At 43.6% G+C, this 26,453-nt stretch overlaps 1 protein-coding gene across 1 annotated transcript in view; it reads left to right on the top strand.

Moving 5' to 3' along the window:
- Positions 1 to 25,353, top strand: part of CDC25C (cell division cycle 25C) — a 50,895-nt gene extending 25,542 nt beyond the window's left edge. The window contains exons 9-15 of the mRNA XM_030928018.1: positions 17,583 to 17,735; positions 19,592 to 19,693; positions 20,769 to 20,831; positions 23,406 to 23,504; positions 24,051 to 24,184; positions 24,548 to 24,659; positions 24,828 to 25,353. Of these exons, the coding sequence (XP_030783878.1) occupies positions 17,583 to 17,735; positions 19,592 to 19,693; positions 20,769 to 20,831; positions 23,406 to 23,504; positions 24,051 to 24,184; positions 24,548 to 24,659; positions 24,828 to 24,977 (813 nt within the window). The 3' untranslated portion in view covers positions 24,978 to 25,353. The remainder of the gene's footprint in view (positions 1 to 17,582; positions 17,736 to 19,591; positions 19,694 to 20,768; positions 20,832 to 23,405; positions 23,505 to 24,050; positions 24,185 to 24,547; positions 24,660 to 24,827) is intronic.
- The last annotated feature ends 1,100 nt before the right edge of the window (positions 25,354 to 26,453 follow it).

The raw sequence follows: 26,453 nt of genomic DNA, 5'->3' as shown, positions 1-26,453 counted from the left end.
ATACAATCTGAAGAAGGCAGGATGGGTGTTGGGAGAATTGACAGTGACCTTCCTAAAACATAAAGCAGTTTTGAGAACTTGCTGATAATGGACAGTAGATCTATAGAAAAACAGCAAGTTAGGAATAGTCGGCATGGGGAAAAGGTTTCTAGGGCTTCTGGAAAAAAGAGCAATGTAAAATGAACATTTAGGATCACTTTTACAAATATGTTAGTCTTCACATTTGCAGAATGTTGTAATTAATATAGTTAAGTCTCAACTGGTATTAACTTAGCAAATTGAATTTAATGTTAATTTTAAAAATCCTTTAATTTTTTATTTCATTGTTGAAAACTTGTCTAAGTTGTGTTGATCTGCTTTTATGAATTAAGTACGGTACAGTGAACATAATTGAATCTTTCTCTGGTGATTGAAGATCTTTCATAGTCTCAGAAATATCATTCTGAATTGCATAATGTAGACAGTATAGAAGCATGGACTTAAAATAGATTGACCCCAGGAAATATTCTGGAACAGGTTTTCCCAACCCCTGGGCCATGGATCAGTACAGGTCCATGATCTGTTAGGAACCAGGCTGTACAGTAGGAAGTGAGGGGTGGGCCAGCGAGCATTAACACCTAAGCTCTGCCTCCTGTCAGATCAGTGGCAGCATTAGATTCTCATAGGAGGCGAACTCTTTTGTGAACTGCGCATGCGAGGGATCCAGGTTGCCCGTTCCTTATGATAATCTGAGAATCTAACTAATGCCTGATGATCTGAGGTGAAGCAGTTTCATCCTGAAACCATATTCCCACCCAGATCCATGGAAAAAATGTCTTCCATAAAACTGGTCCCCAGTACTAAAAAGGTTGGGGACCACTGCTCTGAAAGTTTTGTTTAGGTGGAAGAGCTGCATAGGGCAATGAGGTATTTATTTGACTTTTTTTTTTTTTTTTAAGAGTCAGGGTCTTCTATGTTGTCCAGACTGATCTCAAACTTTCGAGCTCAGATGTTCCTGTTGTCTTGGCCTCCCAACGTGCATTTTGATGGTCTGAAAAATATTTGGACAATAGAGCCTTAACAGAAAATTTAAATAATTAAGTTAAAAAAAATTTTTTTAATTGTCCCTTTATGGGCTCATTTTCTTAGATTGTAACTCTTACACAATCATTTTCTCTTTCTTTTTTTCCTTCTTTCTCTTTTTCTTTTCTTTTTTTTTTTTTTTTTTTGAGACAGTCTCACTCTGTCTTCCAGGCTGGATTATAGTGGCATGATCAGGGCTCACTGCAGGTCACAGCTTCCTGGGCTCAGGTGATTCTTCCATCTCAGCCTCCCGAGTAGCTGGGACTACAGGCACATGCTACCATGCCCAGCTGATTTTTGTAGAGACAATTTCACCATATTGCCCAAGCTGCTCTTAACTCCTGGGCTCAAGTGATCTGCCTGCTTCACCCTCCCAAAGCCCTAAGATTACAGGTGTGAGCCACCATGCATGGCCATAAAGTGATTTTTCATTGATGGCCCACCCTATAAGAATATGCATAGCAGTAGGTTTTAGGTTAGAAAAGGGATAGGGGGCTGGGCACGGTGGCTCATGCCTGTAATCCTAGCACTTTGGGAGGCCAAGGCAGGCGGATCGCTTGAGGTCAGGAGTTCGAGACCAGCCTGGCCAACATGACGAAACCCCGTCTCTACTAAAAATACAAAAATTAGCCAGGCATGGTGGCATGCACCTGTAATCCCAGCTACTAAAGAGCCCAAGGAAGGAAAATCACTTGAACCTGAGAAGCAGAGATTGCAGTGAGCCGAGATCGTGCCACTGAACTCCAGCCTGGGCAACAGAGAGAGACTCTGTCTCAAAAAGAAAAAAAAAAAAAAAAAAGGGATAGGGATTTTTTTTGTTACTGTTTTACTTCTTTGATGTTAAATGGAAAAAAAAAAAAATAGGCCAGATACGTTGGCTCACGCCTGAAATCCCAGCACTTTGGGAGGCTGAGGTGGGCAGATCACCTGAGGTCAGGAATTTGAGACCAGCCTGGCTAACGTGATGAAACCCCATCTCTACTGAAAATACACAGATTAGCTGGGCGTGGTGGTACGCTCCTGTAATCTCAGTTACTTGGGAGGCTGAGGCAGGAGAATTGCTTGAACCCTGGAGGTGGAGGTTGCAGGGAGCCGAGATCGTACCACTGCACTCCTGCCTGGGTGACAGAGTGAGACCCTGTCTCAAAATACAATAATAATTATAATAATAAATGGAAATAAATAGATACTTGTATAAAGCAGTGACCTCCTTGGAGATTGTTGTAACCTTAGTGATTTTTCATTATTTGTTTATTTAAAAAATATTTATTGAGTACCTGTTACATGTTGAGAAGTGTGGTAGGCACTGGTGATATGATGGTGAACAAAACAGACTAGAATTTATATTCTTGTCAGGGATGCATCAAAACAACAAAAATTTTTATCAAGTTAATAGATATTCTAGTTAGAGTTCTGGGTTGCAGATAATAGAAACTGATTCCAGTTTCCTCAAGCGGAAAAGGGATTTTTCTGGAGGGTATTGAGGAACTCAGAATTACAAGAAGGCTGGAAAACAAAGTAAGGCCCAGCCAAAATACTATTCCAGGAACATTGTGCTCAGGATGCCGCCACTTGTTGGCTGGACACTCAATGCCACCGTTACCGGCACCCTGCAATGGAACATGATCAAGCTTGCTGCTAGATAGACCATGCTGCTCATGGATATTTGCTACCACCTACTATATTCTCTACTGTGATGCAGCAACCATAAAAAGTCTGGACCAACCCTTTGCTTTTTGAGCTTCTTTAAGGTTCAAAATCCCAGGCAGGAATATCTAGTTGGTCACGAGGGCATAGAAAAGGGAATATCTGTCCCCCGTTGGCCTCCTCATCAAGAGGCAGGACTGCCTCTCTAACTTGAGATATTACTGAAACAGTATGTTGGGCAGCCAAATTGTAAATGTCTGCCATAACAGACAAAATAATTTAGCTTTTGGGCTGGGTGTGGTGGCTCACACTTGTAATCCCAACATTTTGGGAAGCTGAGGCAGGAGGTTAGTTTGAAGTGACAAGTTTGAGACCAACCTAGGCAAATAGTAAGCCGCCATCACTACAAAAAATAAAAATTAGCCAGTCATGGTGGTGTGCACCTGTAGTCCCAGCTACTCCAGAGGCTGAGGTGGGAGGACTGTTTGAGTCCAGCAGTTCAAGGCTACAGAGAGCTATGATCATGCCTGGGCAATCCAGCCTGGGTGACAGAGCAAGACCCCATCTCTAATAATAATAATAATTTAGTAATTGCAAATAGTCCAAGTATAATGATGGAAACAAAATGGGGTCTGAAATAGAGACTAATAGAAGGAAATCTTTAAATGGAGAATAATGAGGGAAGACCTCCACAAGTGGGAGATATTTGGTTAAGAATTGGGTGATGAACTCTCCCAGTTTGCCTGGGGCTGGAATGTTCTGGGATATAGGGCTTCCATTGCTAAAACTGGGAAAGTTTTACACAATGAAGTTGGGGCCACTCTAATTGTGAAGGAACCATACAGGACAAGAGTAGAGGCAGGAGCATTTCATGAAGAAGGAATCTTGCAGGTTCAGAGGCCCCAGGTGGAAAAGGTCTTCACATGTTGGAGGAACTGAGAGGTCAGTGTCAATGAGAGGAGTGTTATGTGAGCTGGGAAATAATAATTAGTTAGGAGGTAGATCATGCAGGGCCTTTAGGCTATGGTGAGTATTTGGATTTTATTCTAAGTATAATGAGTTGCTACTGAAGGGAGGGCTTTAGGCAGGGGAATAATATGATCTGATTTGTTTTGTGAAGACCACTCTTGTTGATGGATGGGGAACAGATTAGAAGGGATTAAGAGTTGGAAGTCAGCGGGTGGCTTGGCTCACACCTGTAATCCTGTCACTCTGAGAGGCTGAGGCAGGAGAGTTGCTTGAGCTAAGGAGTTTGAGACCAGTCTGAGCAACATAGTGAAACCTCATCTCTACTAAAAATTAAAAAATGTTAGTTGCACGTGGTGGCGCATGCCTGTAGTCCCAGCCCAGCCACTAGGGAGGCAGAGGCGGTAGGATTGCTTGAGCCCGGGAGGTCAAGGCTACAGTGAGCCATGATCGTGCCACTGCACTCTAGCCTGGGCAACAAAGGGAGACCCTGCCTCAAAAAAAAAAAAAAAAAAAAGAGTTGGAAGCAGGTAAGAGTAGGAACCTGTTGCGTTAGTCCCAGCTAGAGTTGGTGGTAGCCTGAACTAAGGTGTTGGCTATGGAGACAGAGAAATGGATGCATTCAAAATATATTTTGCCTGCCTGCCTCAGCAACATGTCTCTACAAAGAAAAAAAAATTAGCCAGGCATGGTGTGTATGCCTGTAGTCCCAGCTACTCAGGAGGCTGAGGTGGGAGAATGGCTTAAGCCCAGGGGTTTGAGGCTGCAGTGAACCGTGATCACACCACTGCTCTCCAGCCTGGGCGACAGAGCAAGACCCTGTCTCAAAAAAAATTAAAAAGTGAAAAGATACATAGATATATATATATTTTGGATACAGAATCAACAGGACTTGGAGGGTTGGATGCAGGCTGTGAAGGAAGGATGAAATCAAGGATGACTTTAGTCATATGCAGTTTGAAGTGTTTCGTTGTGAAGAGAAAACAGATGCTATCAGAAGAAAACTGCCCTCTTTTCTCACCAGATACAGCAACCACTCTCCTTTTATACCTATATAATCTGCAGTTGCTCTTGCCGCAGAGCATGAAGTGTCCCTGATCCTATCTAAAGCCCTCCCTTCACACTGTGTCCTATTCATTCATTCATTCATTCATTCATTCATTCACTAATGCCAGAGACACAGTAGTTAACACAATGCAACAAAGTCCTGCTCTTACAGAGCTTACATTCTAGTCATGAGGAAACAGACAGACAAATACATTTGTAATATGGCAGATGGTAAAAATACTATGGTGAAAAAGCAGAAGGAGACTATAGGGAGTTCCTGGATTGGAGGCGGGCAGGGTGAGAGTTATTATTTTTGATAGGTTGCATAGGTCAGAGGAGACTTCTTTGAGAGTGACATTTGAGCAGACATCTGAAAGAGCGAGGAAGCCAAACAAGCAGATGTCAGGAGGAATGAGTCATTCCCAGCAGAAGGCAAAGCAAGTGCAATGCCCCTGAGGTGAGTATGCTTGGCGTGTTCATGGGACAGCAAGAAGGCCAGTGTGGCTGAAGTGGAAGGAGCAAGTGGAGAGGGGTAGGAAATGAGGGCAGAGAGGAGTTAGCAGGAGGATAGATTGTGTAGTGCCTTGTAGGCATTTGTAAAGTCTGCAAAAACCGAGTCAGACGGAAGCATCTCCTCATGTGTACTACTGCAGTATCTCCCCTCTCCTATATTATCAATTTTCCTTCTCCTAGAATAATAGTTCTGAAATTTTTTGGTCTTAGGACTCCTTTGTAATCTTAAAAATTACTTAGAACCCCTTGCCTTATACCTGACCTTAGGAGAAAAGCATTCAGCTTTTTATACATTGAGTGTGATGTTAGCTATACATTTCTTGAGAAGCCCATCATCAGGTTGAGGAAGTTCCCTTCTATTCCTAGTTTGCTGGGAGATTTTAGCAGGAACAGGGTTTTTTTTTTTTTTTGCTTTTGTTTTTAAAGAGATGCGGTCTCACTCTCTTTCTCAGGCTGGAATGCAGTGGCACAATCACAGCTCATCGCATCCTCAAACTCCTGGACTCAAGAGATCCTCTTGCCTATGCCTCCCCAAGTAGCTGGGACTACAGGCAAGCACCATCACCCCTGGCTAATTCTTTTTTTTTTTTTTTTCTTTTTCCCAATAGAAATGGGGGTCTCACCATTTTGTCCAGGCTGATCTTGAACTCCTGGGCTCAGGCAACCCCCCTACCTCAGCCTCCCAAAGTGCTGGGATTACAGGCATAAGCTACCCTACCCAGCCCTTTTCTCTGTATCTGTTGAGATAAGCAAGTGAGTTTTTTTTTTTAATCTGTTAATATGATGAATTACTTTTTTTTTTTTGAAACAGAGTTTCGCTCTTGTTGCTCAGGCTGGAGTGCAATGGCGCGATCTCGGCTCACTGCAACCTCTGCCTCTTGGGTTCAAGAGATTCTCCTGCCTCAGCCTCCCGAGTAGCTGGGATTACAGGTATGCGTCACCATTCCTTGCTAATTTTGTATCTTTAGTAGGGACAGGTTTCTCTATGTTGGTCAGGTTGGTCTCAAACTCCCGACCTTAGGTGATCTGCCCGCCTCGGCCTCCCAAAGTGCTGGGATTACAGGCATAAGCCACTGTGCCTGGCCTACATTTTTGAATGTTAAACAACCTTGCATTCCTGTGATAACCTCACTTGGTTGTGACATATGATCCTTCTTATATATTGTTGGATTTCATTGCTAACATTTTGTTGATAATTTTTACATCAGCCGAGCACTGTGGCTCACGCCTATAATCCCAGCACTTTGGGAGGCTGAGGCAGGTGGGTCACTCGAGGTCAGGAGATTGAGACCAGCCTGGCCAACATGGTGGAACCCTGTCTCTACAAAAAAATACAAAAACTAGCCAGGCATGGTGGTGTACACCTGTAGTACCAGCTACTCAAGAGGCTGAGGCAGGAGAATTGCTTGAATCAGGGAGGCAGAGGTTGCGGTGAGCTGAGATTGTGCCACTGCACTCCATCCTGGGAGGCAGGGTGAGACTTCATCTCAACAAAAAGGCCACGCACAGTGGCTCACACCTGTAATCCCAGCACTTTGGGAGGCCAAGGCAGGTGGATCACCTGAGGTCAGGAGTTCGAGGCTAGCTTAGCCAACATGGTGAGACCCTATCAGTACCAAAAATACAAAAATTAGCCGGTTGTGGTGGTGCACACCTGTAATTCCAGCTACTTGGGATGCTGAGGCAGGAGAAACGCTTGAACCCAGGAGGTGGAGGTTGCAGTGAGCTGACATAGCACCACTGCACTCCAGCCTGGGCAACAGAGCAAGACTCCATCACAAAAAAAAAAAAAATTTTGTGTGTGTGTGTGTGTACCTCTGTGTTCATGAGAGATAGTCATCTTCAGTGTTTTGGCTTTTCATGGTAGTGTTTTGGTATTGGTATCAGTGTAATGCTAGCATCATGAAACGATTTGCAAATAATTCCCTCTTTTTTTCAATTTTCTGGAAGAATTTATATAGAATTGGTTTTATTTCTCTTTTAGATGTTTGGCACAATTGACCAGTAAAGCCACCTGGGCCTAGAGTTTTCTTTGTGGGAATATTTTTAACAAATTCAACTTACTTTATAGATATGAACTACTCAGGTTATCCATTTCTTTTTGAGTTTGGTAGTTTGTGTCTTTGAAGGAATTTGCCCATTTTAATTAGGTTGTCAAATATAGTGGCATAAAGTTGTTAAAAATACTTCCTGGCCGGGCCCAGTGGCTCACGCCTGTAATCCCAGCACTTTGGGAGGCCGAGGCGGGTGGATCACGAGGTCAGGAGATCGAGACCATCCTGGCTAACACAGTGAAACCCCGTCTCTACTAAAAATACAAAAACTTAGCCGGGCGTGGTGGCAGGCGCCTGTAGTCCTAGCTGCTGGGGAGGCTGAGGTAGGAGAATGCTGTGAACCCGGCAGGCGGAGCTTGCAGTGCTTGTAGTGAGCAGAGATAGCGCCACTGTATTCCAGCCTGCAGCCTGGGCGACAGAGCGAAACTCCATCTCAAAAAAAAAAAAAAAAATTTTCTTATTAGTTTTTTAGTGTCTGTAGAATCCATAGTGATATCTGTCTTTCCTCATATTGGTTATATGTGCTCTCTGTCTTATTCCTGATAAGTCTGGGTGGAGATTTATCAATACTGATCTTTTAAAAAAAATCATCTTTTGGTTTCATTGACTTTCTCCATTGTTTTTCTGTTTTCTATTCCATTGATTTTGCACTCTAATCTTTGGATACTTTGAGTTTAATTTGATCTTCATTTTTTAGTTTGTTAAGGTTGAAGCTAAGGTCATTGATTTGAGACCTTTTTAAATAAGGATATTTAGTGCTTTAGCTGCATCTCACAAATTTTGATACGTTGCATTTTCAGTTTTATTCAGTTCAAAATACTTTCCAATTTCCTTTTTTGGTTTCTTTTTTGATGTAGGGGTTACTTAGAAGCTTGTTATTTAGTTATTTGCAAATATTTGAGGACTTTTTGAGGACCTAATATTTGAGGACCTTTCTGTTATTGATTTCTAACTTAATTTGATTGTCAAGAATATATTTTATATGACTTAAATCCTTTTAGGCACATTGAGATTGGTTTTTATGGTCCAGGATATGTCCCAGAACATCTTGGTAAATGTTTAGTGTAACTTAGAAAATGTATAGTCTGCTATTCTTGAATAGAACATTCTATACATGTCAAGTAGGTCTGGTTGATTTATATTGTTGAACACATCTATATACTTATTAATTTTCTGTATATTAATCTATCACTTTTTTTTTTTTTTTGAGATAGAGTGTCACTCTGTTGCCCAGAACGGACTGCAGTGGCACAATCACAGCTCACTGCAGCCTCAACCTCCTGAGCACAAACAATTCTCCTGCCTCAGCCTCCCAAGTAACTGGGACTACAGGCATGCACCACCGTACCCAGCTAATTTTTGTATTTTTTTGTAGAGACAGGGTTTTACCATGTTGCCCAGGCTGGTCTTAGACTTCTGAGCTCAAGCAACCCACCTGTCTCAGCCTCCCAACGTGCAGAGATGAGTAATCATATGGTTTTTGTCCTTTATTTTATTGATATGGTGGGGTACGGTGGCTGATTTTCAGATGTTAAATCAGCCTTGCATTTCTGAGATACATCCTACCTGGTCATGGTTTAAGTCTTTTGTTTTGTTAATTAGAGTTGGGGCGGTGCCTCACTATGTCACCTTGAACTCCTGTGTGCTCCAGCAATCCTTCCACCTCAGCCTCCTGAGAAGCTAAGACTACAGGTGCACACCACTGCACCTGGCTAGTTTCGGTAGTTTTTGTCTTGTTAGGAATTAGTCCATTTCATCTAAGTGGTCTCATTTGTTGGCACACAGTTATTCATTAATATTTCCTCATGATCCTTTTTATTTCTGTAAGGTTGGTAGTAACGTCCCACTTTCCATTCCTGATTTTGGTAACTTGAGACTTTTTTTTTTTGTTTAGGCTAACTAAAAAGTTTCTCGATTTTTGCTGATCTTTTCAAAGAACCAACTTTTGGTTCTGTTGTTTCTCTATTCTCTTAAGTTCTGCTCTAATCTTTTTTATTTCCTTCCTTCTGCTTGCTTTGGGTTTAGTTTCCTCTTAGGTGGGAGTTTAGGTAATTGATTTGAGATCTTTTTTATTACAGGCATTTATAACTATAAATTTTTCTCTAAGCATTATTTTAGCTGCATCCTATAAGCTTTGGTGTGTTGTATCTTCATTTTAATTCATCTCAAAGTATTTTCTGATTTTCCTATGATTTCTTCATTGACCCATTGGTTATTAGCAAGTGTGTTAATTTTCTTTTTCTTTTCTTTCTTTCTTTCTTTCTTTTTTTTTTTTTGAGGCAGAGTCTTGCTCTGTCCCCCAGGCTGGAGGGCAGTGGCATGCTCTTGGCTTACTGCAACCTCTGCCCCCTGGGTTCAAGCAATTCTCCTGCCTCAGCCTCCCAAGTAGCTGGGATTACAGGCGTACACTACCACGCCCAGGTAATTTTTGTATTTTTAGTAGAGATGGGTTTCGCTATATTGGCCAGGCTGGTCTCAAACTCCTGACCTTAAGTGATCCACCTGCCTCAGTCTCCCAAAGTGCTGGAATTACAGGCATGAGCCACCACGGCCGGCCCTTTTTTTTTTTTTTTTTCCCAGAGTCTCCCTCTGTAACCTAGGCTGGAGTGCAGTAGTGTGATCTTGGCTCACTGCAACCTGCACCTCCCAGGTTCAGGCGATTCTCCTGCCTCAGCCTCCCGAGTAGCTGGGACTACAGGCGCCCACCATCACGCCTGGCTAATTTTTGTATTTTTAGTAGAGATGGGGTTTCACCATGATGGCCAGACTGGTCTTGAACTCCTGACCTCAGGTGATCCATCCACCTCAGCCTCCCAAAGTGCTGGGATTACAGGTGTGAGCCACCATGGCTGGCCTATTTAATTTTCATAAATTTGTGAATTTTCCAGATTTTTTCTGTTAACTGATCTCTTTTTTTTTTTTTTGAGACGAAGTCTTGCTCTGTCGCCCAGGCTGGAGTGCAGTGGCCGGATCTCAGCTCACTGCAAGCTCCGCCTCCCGGGTTCACGCCATTCTCCTGCCTCAGCCTCCCGAGTAGCTGGGACTACAGGCGCCCGCCAGGTCGCCCAGCTAGTTTTTTGTATTTTTAGTAGAGACGGGGTTTCACCATGTTAGCCAGGATGGTCTTGATCTCCTGATCTCGTGATCCGCCCGTCTCGGCCTCCCAAAGTGCTGGGATTACAGGCTTGAGCCACCGCGCCCGGCCCGTTAACTGATTTCTAATGTTATTCTATTGTAGTCAGAGAAAATAGTTTGTGTCATTTCAATCCTTTTAAATTTATTGAGGCTTATTTTATTTTATTTTATTTTTGAAATGGAGTCTCACTCTGTCAGCAGGCTGGAGTGCAGTGGCACGATCTAAGATCACTGCAACTTCCACCTCCCAGGTTCAAGCAATTCTCCTGCCTCAGCCTCCTGAGTAACTGGGACTACAGGCATGTGCCACCAGACCCAGCTAATATTTGTATTTTTAGTAGAGACAGGGTTTCACCATGTTGGCCAGGATGCTCTCGATTTCTTGACGTCGTGATCTGCCCGCCTCAAGCCTCCCAAAGTGCTAGGATTATAGGCGTGAGCCATTGCACCTGGTGAGGCTTATTTTATGTTCCAGCATATGGTCTGTTGTGAGAATGTGCAATGTGTGCTGGAGAAGAATGTGTATTCTACTGTTGTTGGGTAGAGTGTTCTCTAGGTGTCTTTTAGGTCTGGTTGGTTTATAGTATTATTTAAATGAGTTTTTGAGGTTTCTAAAAATGGTATCACTGGGTGTGGTGGCTCACACCTGTAATCCCAGCACTTTGGGAGGCTAAGGCAAGAGGACATTCAAGCCCAGGAGTTCACTACCAGCCTGGGCAACAAAGAGAGACCTTGTCTCTACAAAAAAAAAAAAAAAAAAAAAAAATGCAAGGTGTGATGGTGCAAGCCTGTAGTTCCAGCTACTTGGGAGGCTGAGGTGGGAGGATCACTTGAGCCTGGGATGTGGAGGTTGCAATGAGCTGTGATCATGCCACTGCACTCCAGCCTGGATGAGAGAGTGAGACCCTGTCTCAAGAAACAAAAAAAAAGGTACCATACTAAATGGGCTCTCTCACTGGCTGCCTTGTTATTCTCACCCAGGGCCATTGCATTTGTTGTTCCATCATCCTAGAACTTTCCTCCCCAAGATAATCCATGATTTTCTTCCTCATTTCAGTCTCATCTCTGTACATATGTCTTATAAGGACCTTTCCTGACAGACTTCCCAACCCCTGTGTTTTTCTTTTCATCCTTCTTTGTTTTGATTTATGCTATTTATCACTATGTGAAAAAGTATGGAGTATATTTATTAGTCTAATTGTCTCTTTTACTCTTTTGTTCATTGCTACGTCACCTAGTAGGTACTCAAAACGTATCAAGCTTCCATATGTGAATTTGGAAGTTCGGAAGTCAGAGCAGAGGACTTGATTAAGATAGAAAAATTAGGGAATCATTAGCTTAGAGTGAAATTTTAAATTCGTAGGTAGAAGAAATTACTTATGGCTAGAGAGAAGAGATAAAAGAGAAAAGGGCCAGGGCCTAGCCCTGATGAATCCAGCATCTATTACAGGTTTGATAGGTAAGGAGGCCTAACAAAGAAAATTGACAAGGAGCAGAGGAGAGGGCACAGAGGTAGAAGCATCATGGTTCTTCTAGTGTAGGGACTGCCTGTACTAGAAATAAAGAACTAGGCCGGGTGCAGTGGCTCATGCCTGTAATCCTAGCACTTTGGGAGGCCGAGGTGGGCAGATCACTTGAGGTCAGGAGTTTGAGACCAGCTTGGTCAACACGGTGAATCCCGTCTCTACTAAAAATACAAAATTAAAAAATAATAATGGCCGGACGCGGTGGCTCATGCCTGTAATCCTAGCACTTTGGGAGGCTGAGGCGGGCGAATCATGAAGTCAGGAGATCAAGACCATCCTGGCTAACACGGTGAAACCCCATCTCTACTAAAAATACAATAAAATTAGCTGGGCATGGTGGCGGGCACCTGTAGTCCCAGCTACTCCGGAGGCTGAGGCAGGAGAATGGTGTGAACCCAGGAGGTGGAGCTTGCAGTGAGCCGAGATCGTGCCACTGCACTCCAGCCTGGGCGACAGAGCAAGACTGTCTCAATAATAATAATAATAATAATAATAATAATAATAAGATAAAAATACAAAATTAGCCAGGCATGATGGTGCATGTTTGTGATCACAGCTACTCAGGAGGCTGAGACAAAATCACTTGAACCAGGCAAGCGGAGGTTGCAGTGAGCTGAGATCACACCATAGAGCTCTAGACTGGGCAACAGAGCCAGACTCTGTCTCAAAAAAATAAATAAAAATACAAAAATTAGCTGGGGGTGGTGGTGCACGCCTGTAATCCCAACTACTTGAGAGGCTGAGGCAGGGGAATCGCTTGAACTCAGGAAGTGGAGGTTGCAGTGAGCTGAGATCATGCCACTGCACTCCATCCTGGGTTCCAGAGGGAGACTCCATCTCAAAAATACACAAACAAATAAATAAAAATAACTAAAAGAGTAGGAGGTGCCATTGAAGCCAACAAAAATGGAGTAGCCAACTTAATGGAAGCTGATGTGAGGTTCAGAAAGATAATGTGGCTGGAGAAGTGACTGTCAGATGCTGAAACATGAAGGCTGTTGATAGCCTTGACAAGAGCAGAAGAGTGGTGCAGACAGAAGCTGGACTGGCTTACGTGTACTCAAGAATGTGTAGGCCAGTTTATAAAATAATTATTCAATTTAGTTTATAAAATAATAATTATTCAATCAAGTCTTTTAATAGAATCTGCAAGTTGAATCTAGTAAGTTTCCCTCCCTTCTTTTTGGCTTTCTCAGTGTTTAGAAACTCCCATATTTGGAAACGCTCTAGTAATTCCTTAAAGATTGAAAATGGGTAACTATTGAATGCTATCTAAGCCAGATGATCCTGGGATCTTCCCACACCAGCTTCTGGGAACTGGGAAACTTCCAACTAGCTAGACAGAACTAAAGTACCATCTTCATCATCTCTCCATGACCTAGCACTTACATTCTTTGCAATCAGTTGACATTTATTTTCATATAAGTGTGTAGGAAAGAAGTACCTTGCTCTTTTTTAGAAAAGACAGGGTTTCGGCCGGGCGCGGTGGCTCAAGCCTGTAATCCCAGCACTTTGGGAGGCCGAGACGGGTGGATCACGAGGTCAGGAGATCGAGACCATCCTGGCTAACATGGTGAAACCCCGTCTCTACTAAAAAATACAAAAAAACTAGCCAGGCGAGGTGGCGGGCGCCTGTAGTCCCAGCTACTCGGGAGGCTGAGGCAAGAGAATGGCGTGAACCCAGGAGGCGGAGCTTGCAGTGAGCTGAGATCTGGCCACTGCACTCCAGCCTGGGCAACAGAGCAAGACTCCATCTCAAAAAAAAAAAAAAGAAAAGACAGGGTTTCACACTATCACCCAGGCTGGAATGCAATGGCACGATCACAGCTCACTGCAGCCTCGACCTCCTGGGCTCGATTGATCCTTCCACTTCAGCCTCCCAAGTAGCTGGGACTACAGGCACACGCTACCACATCTGGCTAATTGTTTTTTTGTAGAGACAAGGTTTCACCATGTTGCCCAAGCTGGTTTTGAACTACTGGACTCAAGCGATTCGGAATCACCTTGGCCTCTCAAAGTGCTGGGATTACAGGTGTGAGCTACCAAGCCCGGCCACTGAAGTAGCTGTTTCTATTTGTGAAAGTAGTTTTCTGCTGTCATTTATTTTTGACATCTTGTCCTTGGACTATATGAAGATGTTAATCACCTTAATTATCCCTATAATAGCTACTAGAAACCTAAAACATTGGCACAAGAGAATAGTGATTTGAGAAATAGACATATGCATATATGTAATTGGTAATTCAGCCAAGATAAAAAATAATCAAATGGAGAAAGCATAGTCTTTTTAACAAATTGTGCGGGAGCAATTGGAAATCCATATGTTAAAAGATAAAAGTTCTTTAACCCATGCTCTACATCATATATTAAAATTAACACAAAATGGATCATAGCTCCAAATCTAAAACTTTAAACCATAAACCATCCGAAGAAAGGCCTGGCACGGTGGCTCTTGCCTGTAAATCCCAGCACTTTGGGAGGTCGAGGCCGGTGGATCACCTGAGGTCAGGAGTTCGAGACCAGCCTGATCAACATGGTAAAACCCCATCTCTACTAAATATATGAAAATTAGCTGGCCGGGCGCGGTGGCTCAAGCCTGTAATCCCAGCACTTTGGGAGGCCAAGACGGGCGGATCACGAGGTCAGGAGATCGAGACCATCCTGGCTAACATGGGGAAACCCTGTCTCTACTAAAAAGTACAAAAAACTAGCCGGGCGAGGTGGCGGTCGCCTGTAGTCCCAGCTACTCGGGAGGCTGAGGCAGGAGAATGGCGTGAACCCGGGAGGCGGAGCTTGCAGTGAGCTGAGAACCGGGCACTGTACTCCAGCCCGGGAGACAGAGCGAGACTCTGTCTCAAAAAAAAAAAAAAAAGAAAAGAAAAAGAAAAAAAGAAAATTAGCTGAGCGGAGCCAGGCGCAGTGGCTCATGCCTGTAATCCCAGCACTTTGGAGGGCCGAGGCGGGCAGATCATGAGGTCCGGAGATTGAGACCATTGTGGCTAAGATGGTGAAACTCCATCTCTACTAAAAATACAAAAAATTAGCTGGGCATGGCGCCTGTAGTCCCAGCTACTTGGGAGGCTGAGGCAGGAGAATGGCGTGAACCCAGGAGGCAGAGCTTGCAGTGAGCCGAGATCGCGCCACTGCACTCCAGCCTGAGTGACAGAGCAAGACTCTGTCTCAAAAAAAAAAAAAAAAAAAAATTAGCTGAGTGGTTGGGCATGGTGACTCACACTTGTAATCCCAGCACTTTGGGAGTCCAAGGTGGGTGGATCATGAGGACAGGAGTTCGAGACCAGCCTGGCCAACACAGTGAAACCCCGTCTCTACTAAAAATACAAAAATTAGCTGGGCGTGGTGGCGGGTGCCTGTGATCCCAGCTACTCAGGAGGCTGAGGCAGGAGAATCGCTGAAACCTGGGAGGTGAAAGTTGCAGTGAGCCAAGATCGTGCCACTGCACTCCAGCCTGGGCGACAGAGATAGACTCCATCTCACAAAAAAAAAAAAAAAAAAAAAAAAAAATTAGCCAAGCATGGTGGCTGGCACCTGTAATGCCAGCTAGTCAGGAGGCTGAAGCAAGGAGAATCACTTGAACCTGGGAGGCGGAGGTTGCAGTGAACTGAGATCATGCCACTGCACCCCAGCCTGGGCGACAGAGTAAGAAGACTCTGTCTCAAAAAAAAAAAAAAAAAAAAAAAAAAAAAAAAAAAATTCCAAAGAAAACGGGACAATTTTTGTGACCTTGAGTTGGGCAAAAATTTATTAGATACAATGCTTAAAAATGGATGCAGACCAGGCGTGGTGGCTCATGCCTGTAAACCCAGCACTTTGGGAGGCTGAGGCAGATGGATCACTTAAGCCCAGGAGTTCGAGACCAGCCTGGGCAACATGGTAACACCCCGTCTCTACAAAAAGTACAGAAATTAGCTGGGGATGGTGATGCACACCTGTAGTCCCAGTTACTCAGGAGGCTAAGTTGGGAGGATCGCTTCAGCCTGAGAGGCAGAGGTTGCAGTGAGCTAAGATTGTGCCACTGCACTCCAACCAGGGTGACAGAGTGAGACCCTACCTCAACAACAACAACAAAAAAGATAAGTTTCAATTAGCTAATTAATTCCAAACTCTTAATAATATGGCTCTTAGCATAATTATTATGGTGTGTTCTAGAGAAGTCCCTTCTGAAAACCTCATCTAGCTTTCTCCTGCCTTCTCAGGGGAAAGTTGAAGTTATATGAAGTCCTGTCTGTCATGGAGACCAGGCACCCAACTCCTCAGTGCCTCACCACGTCTCCTTTCCTCCCCTACCTTTGGTTGATCCATTCATGCATCACTGGCTTTGTGACTTTGACTGTATCTCTTGGCTTCTTCCTTTTGGGCTTTGGCTCCTGCTACTGCCTAATTATTTTTCCATCTTCCAAGTTAGGCTACCAAGAGAGGGAACCTGATTGGCCTAGATTATTTTTCCTTATTCTAGACCACTAAATAGATGTGTTCAACCAGCAATATGGTCCAGTCATCAGTGACTGAGGGGTAGGGTGGATGGGGACATAGGGCAATGTTTGGAAGGAGTCTGAGGGGAAAGGTATAGAATGTTGGTACGTATAATGTGGACTGTACCATCAGCTGGTACCATGAGCAAGAGATAGGACCACGTGTGTGATAAAATCATAATATCCATAGTTATAAAGCAAAATGTTGTTATTCTTATTTTCTTCTTCCAGAAACCATTGATCATCAAACTGCCTTCCAGTTATGGCTCTCTTATTGTATAGCCGCCCATCCTAAATCAGTCCATAACAGGTAGTACGATAAGTGTTTAGAGAAGGAGCTTTTGCCTGTTCTCTAGGTGAGAGGTAGAGATCTCAAAGTATGTGGCAACAGGATAGAATTGTGGATTAATTGGAAGGTGTTATCAGAGGTCATTTGATAAGACCCTCTCGACTCTGAATATAGCACCCAAACCATGCCTTTCAAATAAACAACAGTCCATCTTCTTATACTTTAGTCTGTTCCTGTGTGAGCAATTCTCAAGGCTAGTTCTTCATGACATTTGAGCCATTTTTTTTCCCTGATGGGTTTCATAGTATCCATCCTATAATGGTCATCATGCTATTTGATTTTAGTGTGTCCTTTTTTCTTGCATGATGCTTCTTTTGCTATTTTTCTTCTTGGCTTTTCATCTTTAGGTTTGTTGAGGTCCTTAAATCCTGATTGTCAATATCCTAGGATCCCAGAGACAAAATGGACTTCTTCTTATTATTATTATTTTGTCACATAACTGGAGGGACTGAACTTATGTTTGCTTTCTGTTAGACGAACTAGTGCATCTAAGACAGTCAGCAGCAGAATTTGGTTTGGCTAGTTAAGACGTCCATGGAGATGGAATATCATGCAGTCCAGGTAGAAAGATGTTAATGGGCCTGTGAAGACAGGTTGCCTACCCAGGGCTTCTCAAACTTGAGAAATCACCTGGGCATCTTGTTAAAATGCAGATTTTAATTCAGTAGGTTTGGGGTGTGGCCTCACATCTGGAAATCTGCATTTCAAAGAAGCTCCCAGGATATGTTGATGCTGCAGGTCTGCAGACACACTTGGAGGCATAAGAACTAAGGGGTTTAATATTCCCAAACAGGCATCAGTGAACAGAAGCTGCCTATATCGCTCCCCCTCGATGCCAGAGAATTTGAATAGGCCAAGACTGAAGCAGGTGGAAAAATTCAAGGACAACACGATACCAGACAAAGTTAAAAAAAAGTATTTTTCTGGCCAAGGAAAACTCAGGAAGGTAAGAACTTTTTAAGATGGAAATCTTATTCATCTTCTCTCTCATGTCTTTGCTTTTCTGGTATGAGGATTGTTTTATTATGCCTTTTTTGTCTTCTTCTTCTTTACTTTTACTTTTTCCTCTTCGTTCTTTCCATCTTTCTGTCTTTTCTACATCTGTATCCACATGTGAAATATATATACATAAAATATTTGTGTAACATAGATATATAAAGTATATCTATATTGTACTTTTAGAAATGTTGTCATCGGCTGGGCACAGTGGCTCACGCCTATAATCCTAGCACTTTGGGAGGCCGAGGCGGGCGGATTGCCTGAGCTCAGGAGTTTAAGACCAGACTGGGTAACACGGTGAAACCCCGTCTCTACTAAAATACAAAAACTCAGCTGGGCGTGGCAGCATGTGCCTGTAGTCCTGGCTACTAGGGAGGCTGAGGCAGAAGAATCGCTTGAACCCGGGAGGCGGAGGTTGTAGTGAGCCAAGACTGCGCCACTGCACTCCAGCCTGGGCGACAGAGCAAGACTCCGTCTCAAAAAAAAAAAAAAAAGAAATGTTGTCTTCATACTGTCTTCCCAACCCTTTTTCTTAAGATCTGAATGAATACAAGGGAACTTTGATATGGATATTTCACTGCTGTTTTACATGCGGTCTGACAGAAACAACATCATATAGCAGATTGGTTTTGTGGAAGGCAACTTCTGAAAAACTTAGCCTCTGTCCTTTACCCTCCCCAACTTCTAAAAATTCTAAATAGATGGGAGTATCACTTAAGGCCAGAAGTTCAAGACCAGCCTGGTCAACATAGCTTGACCCCCATCTGTAATAAAAAATAATAAAAGAAAAAATTAAAATTCTAAATATATTTGGATATTTTATAAAATCAACTTATTTATTTATTTATTTTCCCCTGAGATGGGGTCTCACTCTGTCACCCAGGCTGGAGTGGAGTGGCATGATCTCGACTCACTGCAAACTCAATATTTATTTATTTATTTATTTATTTTATTTTATTTTATTTTTTTTTTTTGAGACGGAGTCTTGCTCTGCCGCCCAGGCTGGAGTGCAGTGGCGGATCTCAGCTCACTGCAAGCTCCGCCTCCCGGGTTCACGCCATTCTCCTGTCTCAGCCTCCCGAGTAGCTGGGACTACAGGCGCCCACCTCGTCGCCCGGCTAGTTTTTTGTATTTTTTAGTAGAGACGGGGTTTCACCGTATTAGCCAGGATGGTCTCGATCTCCTGACCTCGTGATCCGCCCGTCTCGGCCTCCCAAAGTGCTGGGATTACAGGCTTGAGCCACCGCGCCCGGCCAACTATTTATTATTAAAAATCATAATTAAATAAAATGGGGTCTCACTCTGTCTCCCAGGCTAGAGTGCAGTGGTGTGATCGTAGCTCACTGCAGCCTTGGCCTCTTGGGCTCAAGCGATCCTCCTACCTCAGCCTTCCGGGTAGCTAGGATTACAGATGTGCGCCACCATGACCCACTCCATCCACTGTTTTTTTTTTTTTGGAGACAGTCTCGCTCTGTCGCCCAGGCTGGAGCGCAGTGGCCGGATCTCAGCTCACTGCAAGCTCCGCCTCCCGGGTTTACGCCATTCTCCTGCCTCAGCCTCCTGAGTAGCTGGGACTACAGGCGCCTGCCACCTCGCCCGGCTAGTTTTTTGTATTTTTTTAGTAGAGACGGGGTTTCACCGTGTTAGCCAGGATGGTCTCGATCTCTTGACCTCGTGATCCGCCCGTCTCAGCCTCCCAAAGTGCTGGGATTACAGACTTAAGCCACCGCACCTGGCCATCCACTTGTTTTTAAACCTTTAACATGAGGATTGGGTGTGGGGTGGGAATCTTGTCATCTTCAGGGCTTACATTTAAAGAAGACAGTCTCTCTGTGTGACATTAAGATCACTCAGATGCTGGAGGAAGATTCTAACCAGGGGCACCTGATTGGTGATTTTTCCAAGGTGAGTTTGGCTACACCCATCCTGTATTTCAGTGAGTCATTTGGATCTGAATCTTCTCTGTTTGCAGAGAATGCCTGGTGTAAATATGCATCTTCACCAAATACTCTTTGATAACCTGACAGTACTGTAGTGGTAGATCCAGGCCCTAAGCCTTTCCAGAAAGAAAGTATTTCTTATTCTTCTGGGAAGATCCAGAACACAGGGGAAAGTATGAGACTTTTTACCTTTTTTCTGTTTAAAAACATATTTTAAAATTATGTAAATAATACTTGGTTGTTACGGAAAAAGTAGAAAATGAAGAAATTTATCCCAAACTTTATTAACCAGGGTAATATTGCTTAGTATATATTCTTTTTTTCCCCCTACTCTGTGTAATTGCAGAAGGTATATATTCTTACAGATTTTTTTTCTGTATTTTCACAAACACATATACAAATACAGTTTTTGCTTTTCTACAAAAGTAGTTTATATTGTTTTGTTATCTGTTGAGTTTTTCCTCTCATTTAATAATTATATCAGAAGCACCTTTTTTCCTATTACTAAGCAGTTATTCTTCATTCTTTCTTTCTTTTAAGATTCAAGGTCTCGCTCTGTTACCCAGGCTGGAGTACATTGGCATCATCATAGCTCACTTCAGCCTCGAGCTCCTGGCCTCAAGAAATTCCCTCTCTCCTTGGCTTCCCAAAGCACTGAGGTTACAGGCATGAGCCACCATGCCCAGCCCATTTCATTTTAATAGCTCCATATTATTTCATTTTTTTTTTTTGGCTGCTTATAATTTCTTCATAAATCCCTTCTTGTAAGATATTTAGTTTTACAATTTTTTTCTTATGAATGATACCAAGATGAATATATTTGTAGAGAAATCTAAAACTTCGTACACATCCTTGATTTGTTCTTTAGGATCAGTTCTTAGAAATGGACTTGATGTATATGCACTTTACAGAGACATTGATTTTTTTTAAGGCCTCTGGGGTTTTAAGGGTCACTTGGAAAGAAGGACAAAATAAGGGTCTTTGATCTCAAACTTGGGTGTGGAATACTCGCTTTTATTTCAGCTCTTGTGTATTTCTAGGTATGTGTGCTGCCAACCGTGTCAGGGAAACACCAAGATCTGAAGTATGTCAACCCAGAAACAGTAAGCAGATTTCTGGAGATGGTAACTAGTTACATAAGTTACCATCTGGTCTGTTCTGTCCCTAAAATCCCCATTTCCATTTGTATTTCTTTCACTGTGTTCACTCACATAGGCTCCTTATTCAACTGAAGCTATATTAAAGGACTCCTTTTTCCACATTCTTCTCTCTCCTTCCTTTTTAGTTTAAACAAATGATATATATAGTTGTAAAAAGGAAAAAGGGAGGGGTCAGGCATGGTGGCTCACGCCTGTAATCCTAGCATTTTGGGAGGCCGAGGCAGGCAGATCTCAGGCACTTGAGGCCGGGAGTTGGAGACCACCCTGGCCAACATGACGAAACCCCATCTCTAATACAAATACAAAAAAATTAGCCAGGCGTGGTAGTGTGTGCCTGTAATCCCAGCTACTTGGGAGGCTGAGGCACAAGAATTGCTTGAACCCTGCTTGGGGAGGTTACAGTGAGCAGAGATCATGCCACTGTACTTCAGCCTGGGCGACACAGTGAGGCTCTGTCTCAAAAAGTAATTATTATTTAAGAAAAAAGGGAGAAAGAAAGGAAAATACAAAGGGCTGGTGAGGTGGATCACGCCTGTAATCCCAGCACTTTGGGAGGCTGAGGCAGTCGGATCACGAGGTCAGGAGATCGAGACCATCCTGGCTAACACAGTGAAATCCTGTCTCCTAAAAACACACAAAATTAGCCGGGCATGGTGGCGGGCACCTGTAGTCCCGGCTACTCGGGAGGCTAAGGCAGGAGAATGGTGTGAACCTGGGAGGCGGAGCTTGCAGTGAGCTGAGATCACGCCACTGCACTGCAGCCTGGGCGACAGAGCGAGACTCCATCTCAAAAAAAAAGAAAGGAAAATACAAAATCACACACAAAAAATGGTCTCAATTAAGGTCTCAATTAGGGTGACCATGCACCCTCGTTTACATTTTGCAATCCCATTGACATCTGTTAGTGAGGGTAATTATTAATAGTGTTTGCTTTCATTCTCAAAAGTCTCCCAGTTTGTACAAAAATTATTTGGTCATCATACCCACAATCTCATCACCAGAGACAACCACTAGTGATGTTTTTCTATGGCCTTCCAGATTTTTATTTTATTTTATTTTATTTTATTTTATTTTACTTATTTTATTTTGACATGGAGTTTCACTCTTGTTGCCCAGGCTGGAGTGCAATGGCACAATCTTAACTTACTATAACCTCTGCCTCCCAGAGGTGATTCTCCCGCCTCAGCCTCCCAAGTAGCTGAGATTACAGGTGCCCGCCATCACACCTGACTAATTTTTGTATTTTTAGTAGAGACAGGGTTTTTCTATGTTGGTCAGGCTGATTTCAAACTCCTGTCCTCAGGTGATCCACTCTCCTCAGGCTCCCAAAGTGCTGGGATTACAGGTGTGAGCAACCGTGTCCAGCCCCAGATTTTATTCTAGCATATGTTTTATAGAAATAGGATCATGGGCCGGGCACAGTGGCTCACGCCTGTAATCCCAGCACTTGGAAGGCCGAGGCAGGTGAATCACCTGAGGTTGGGAGTTCAAGGCTGGAGAAACTCTGTCTCTACTAAAAATATAAAATCAGCTGGATGTGGTAGTGCGTGCCTGTAATCCCAGCTACTTAGGAGGCGAGGCAGGAGAATTGCTTGAACCCAGGAGGCAGAGGTTGCGGTGAGCTGAAATCTCACCATTGCACTCCAGCCTGGGCAACAAGAGCGAAACTCCATCTCAAAAAAAAAAAAAAAAGGATCATGATGAGCATATAATATTGCAGTTTGCTTAGTAAGACATTATAGACATCTTTCTATATCAATAATAAGATATCTATATTATCATTTTAATGGCTATGTAATGCTGCTCTGTTCTACTGACATGTACAATTTATTTTACCAAACCCCATTATTGAATATTGAAGTTATTTCTAATATTTTGATAATATAAAACAATGCTGAGATGAATATAATTGTGCCTACATCTTTGTGTACTTTTCCTGTTTACTTAAGATGTTAGAAATTGCTGAGTCAAAGTGTAATTACATTTATTTGTATATGTATTTACAAAGTTCCCTTCAGAAAGGCTGAACCAATTTACACTCAAGTAGCTTCAAGTAGCTTCAGTTTCTTCCTTCCTCTAGGTATCAACCTTTCCCTTCCATATCCTTTCCTGAAAGGCTTACTTTCTTCCTTTTTGATGGCGGATAGGGAACCATTTTGCATTTCTTCCTGCATTTTCGAGATCTCTAGCTGCTGCCTCTGCCACTGCAGAAGTCCTTGGGTGTCTCCTGAGAGGCTGCTTCCAGCCATGTCTGTCCCCAGATGGGTAGCCTGAATATGGATTTCCTTGATATCTTGGCAGGGCCAGCTATTTTGGTTCTCTAAAAGGGCCACTTCCTGTTTCATTCTCTTTTGTGGGGTGGGGCTGAATCATTGCCACATACCAAATATGAGATGACTTTGGAGGCTGGACATACAGTGGACATAACAGGAGTGTGCTTGTAAGGAACTGTGTCATTGACTCTTCTCTCACTCAGAGTTGTAGTGAGCGGAATATTCAGTCATTGTTTCTGTCCAGGTGGCTGCCTTACTGTCGGGGAAGTTCCAGGGTCTGATTGAGAAGTTTTATGTCATTGATTGTCGCTATCCATATGAGTACCTGGGAGGACACATCCAGGTGAGACGACATTGTGCCCATTAGTAGGGGAGGACTGGAGATAGCTCTTTATTGAGAAGAGTCTGTGGACAAAGAAAGGGGCCTATGAACTCTAGAATCAGGACAAAGATTACATATTTGAAGCACATCAAGGCTGAGGTCCTCATTGTTTTAATTCTGTATACCTTAAGCAGCTTACTTTCCCTTTCCTTCCTAGATCTATCTCCCTCTTTTCTGTAGGAGCCAAGGGGTCCTACCTAGAAATAAAAACGTGAATCCAAGGACTGAAGAACTTTGCAAACACTTACTATTCATGAACATTCCTCGCAGTGATCCCTATACTTCCAATAGTTCAGTTCTATGAACATTTATTGACCATCTACTACATACCAAGCTCTATGCCAGGCGTTCAGGGTATATACAGAGATATACTTAGACCCCTGCCCTAAAGGTGCTGATAGTCCAGCTTTTCTGGTCCAAATTATCCCAGGTTGGTGTCTCAGTCATTTCTAAGTATTGGCACTGTCTATAAGCCCCTGAGGAAATACTAAAATTCTTTTTCTACAGGGAGCCTTAAACTTGTATAGTCAGGAAGAACTGTTTAGCTTCTTTCTGAAGAAGCCCATTGTCCCTTTGGACACCCAGAAGAGAATAATCATCGTGTTCCACTGTGAATTCTCCTCAGAGAGGGGCCCCCGAATGTGAGTGTCTAAATGGGGTCTGGCGGGTAATGGAAATGGATTTTGAGTTGGACTTCCCACACCAGTTCAGACAGAGACTGACTGGATTCTACAGTTTGAAGAATGTTAGGGAGGTTGAAGGAAGATGTTTCTACAATTGAAAAGTATGAAACAATAAAGGAAAAGGGACTGAGAATGAGGCCGCAGTGGAGGAAAGGAGGAAGGGTGGTGCTACTTGGACCTTTTTTTGCAAACACAGTGAGATTGGAAGGTCCTTTTTGAGGTTGGCAATAGTCTATTCCTCTTCTCCCTCCCCAGTGAATGACCCCTGGGATCCTGACCTTGTTTCTTTCCACCCCACCCATCTCTGGGTTCTCTCTAAAGGTGCCGCTCTCTGCGTGAAGAGGACAGGTCTCTGAACCAGTATCCTGCATTGTACTACCCAGAGCTATATATCCTTAAAGGCGGCTACAGAGACTTCTTTCCAGAATATTTGGTAAATATGGGGAGCCAACTTTAGCATGCAACTCCCAGGGCCTGCAAAGCCCTCAGAGAAGAAACTGCTGCTCCTCCTTGGCCACTGCCAGCAGCAGCATCTCTATTATCCTTCGTAGGTAGAGTTCAGGAGTCTAGAGAATCCCTTACTCTGTTCCTTACCTTTCAGGAGCTCTGTGAACCACAGAGCTACTGCCCTATGCATCATCAGGACCACAAGGCTGAGTTGCTGAGGTGTCGAAGCCAGAGCAAAGTGCAGGAAGGGGAGCGGCAGCTGCGGGAGCAGATTGCCCTTCTGGTGAAGGATGTGAGCCCGTGACAACATTCCAACCACTGGCTGCTAACGAGTCACCAAAAGACATTGCAGAAACCCTGAGCAGAAAGAGGCCTTCTGGATGGCCAAACCCAAGATTATTAAAAGATGTCTCTGCAAACCACCAGGCTGCCAACTTGTATACAGGCCTGGGAATGGATTAGGTTTCAGCAGAGCTGAAAGCTGGTGTTGTAGTCCTGGAGTGGCTCTATAAGGCAGGTTTGAGTTGCAGAGAGATTTTTGTTGGTTCAGGGAACTCTGGCATTCCTCTTCCCAACTCATGTTGGGTGGATGCAAGAGAGTTGTCCACCCTCTTTCTTTGTATTTTCCTTCTTTGTTTCCCCCTCTATTTTAAAATTGGAAAAATAAACACTACAGAATGTGTGATTGTGAGCCTAGCCTGCTCCTAGAAGATCTGTCTACAGAGGAGATCACCAAGTTAGAACTACTTCAGACATATTATCTTTATTCACAGCTGAGGCCAACATGCTATTCTCTAAACCAGCAATTCTTAGGCCGTGGCTTACATCTGTAATCCTGGCACTCTGGGAGACCGAGGTGGGTGGATCACTTGAGGTCAGGAGTTCGAGGCCAACCTCGCCAACATGATGAGACCCCATCTCTACTAAAAATACAAAAATTAGCCAGCATGGTGGCATGCTCTTGTAGTCCCAGCTACTCAGGAAACTGACACAGGAGAATCGCTTGAACTCAGGAGGTAAAGGTTGCAATGAGATCGTGCCACTGCACTCCAACCTGGGCAACAGAGACTCTGTCTCAGAAAACAAAAACAAAACAAAAAACCAGTAATTCTCAAAGTTTGGACCCTAGATCGTCAACATCATCTGAACTTGTTTGAAATACAGATGTTCGGCCGGGCGTGGTGGCTCACGCCTGTAATCCCAGCACTTTGGGAGGCCGAGGCGGGTGGATCACGAGGTCAGAAGGTCGAGACCATCCTGGCTAACATGGTGAAACCCCATCTCCACTAAAAATACAAAAAAAAAAAATTAGCCGGGCGTGGTAGTGGGTGCCTGCAGTCCCAGCTACTCAGGAGGCTGAGGTGGGAGAATGGCGTAAACCCAGGAGGCGGAGCTTGCAGTGAGCCAAGATCGCACCACTGCACTCCAGCCTGGGCGACAGAGCAAGACTCCGTCTCTAAAAAAAAAAAGAAAAAAAAAAAAAAGAAATACAGATGTTCAGGCCTCACCTCAGACCTCTTAAATCAGAACTTCTGAGGTTAGGGCTCAGAAAACTGGGTTTTAAAAATCTCCCTTTTCAGTTGATTCTAATACATGCTAAGGCTTAAAAACCAGTGCTCTGGTAATCCCAGCACTTTGGGAGGCCAAGGTGGGCAGATCACTTGAGGTCAGAAGTTCGAGACCAACCTGACCAACATGGTGAAACCCCATCTCTACTAAAAAAAAAGAATACAAAAATTAGCCAGGCATGGAGGCACACACCTATAGTCCCAGCTACTAG

Source organism: Rhinopithecus roxellana, chromosome 3 (genome assembly GCF_007565055.1).
Source record: "Rhinopithecus roxellana isolate Shanxi Qingling chromosome 3, ASM756505v1, whole genome shotgun sequence".
NCBI classification, from domain to species: domain Eukaryota; kingdom Metazoa; phylum Chordata; class Mammalia; order Primates; family Cercopithecidae; genus Rhinopithecus; species Rhinopithecus roxellana.
This window is presented reverse-complemented; position numbering and strand designations above follow the sequence as displayed.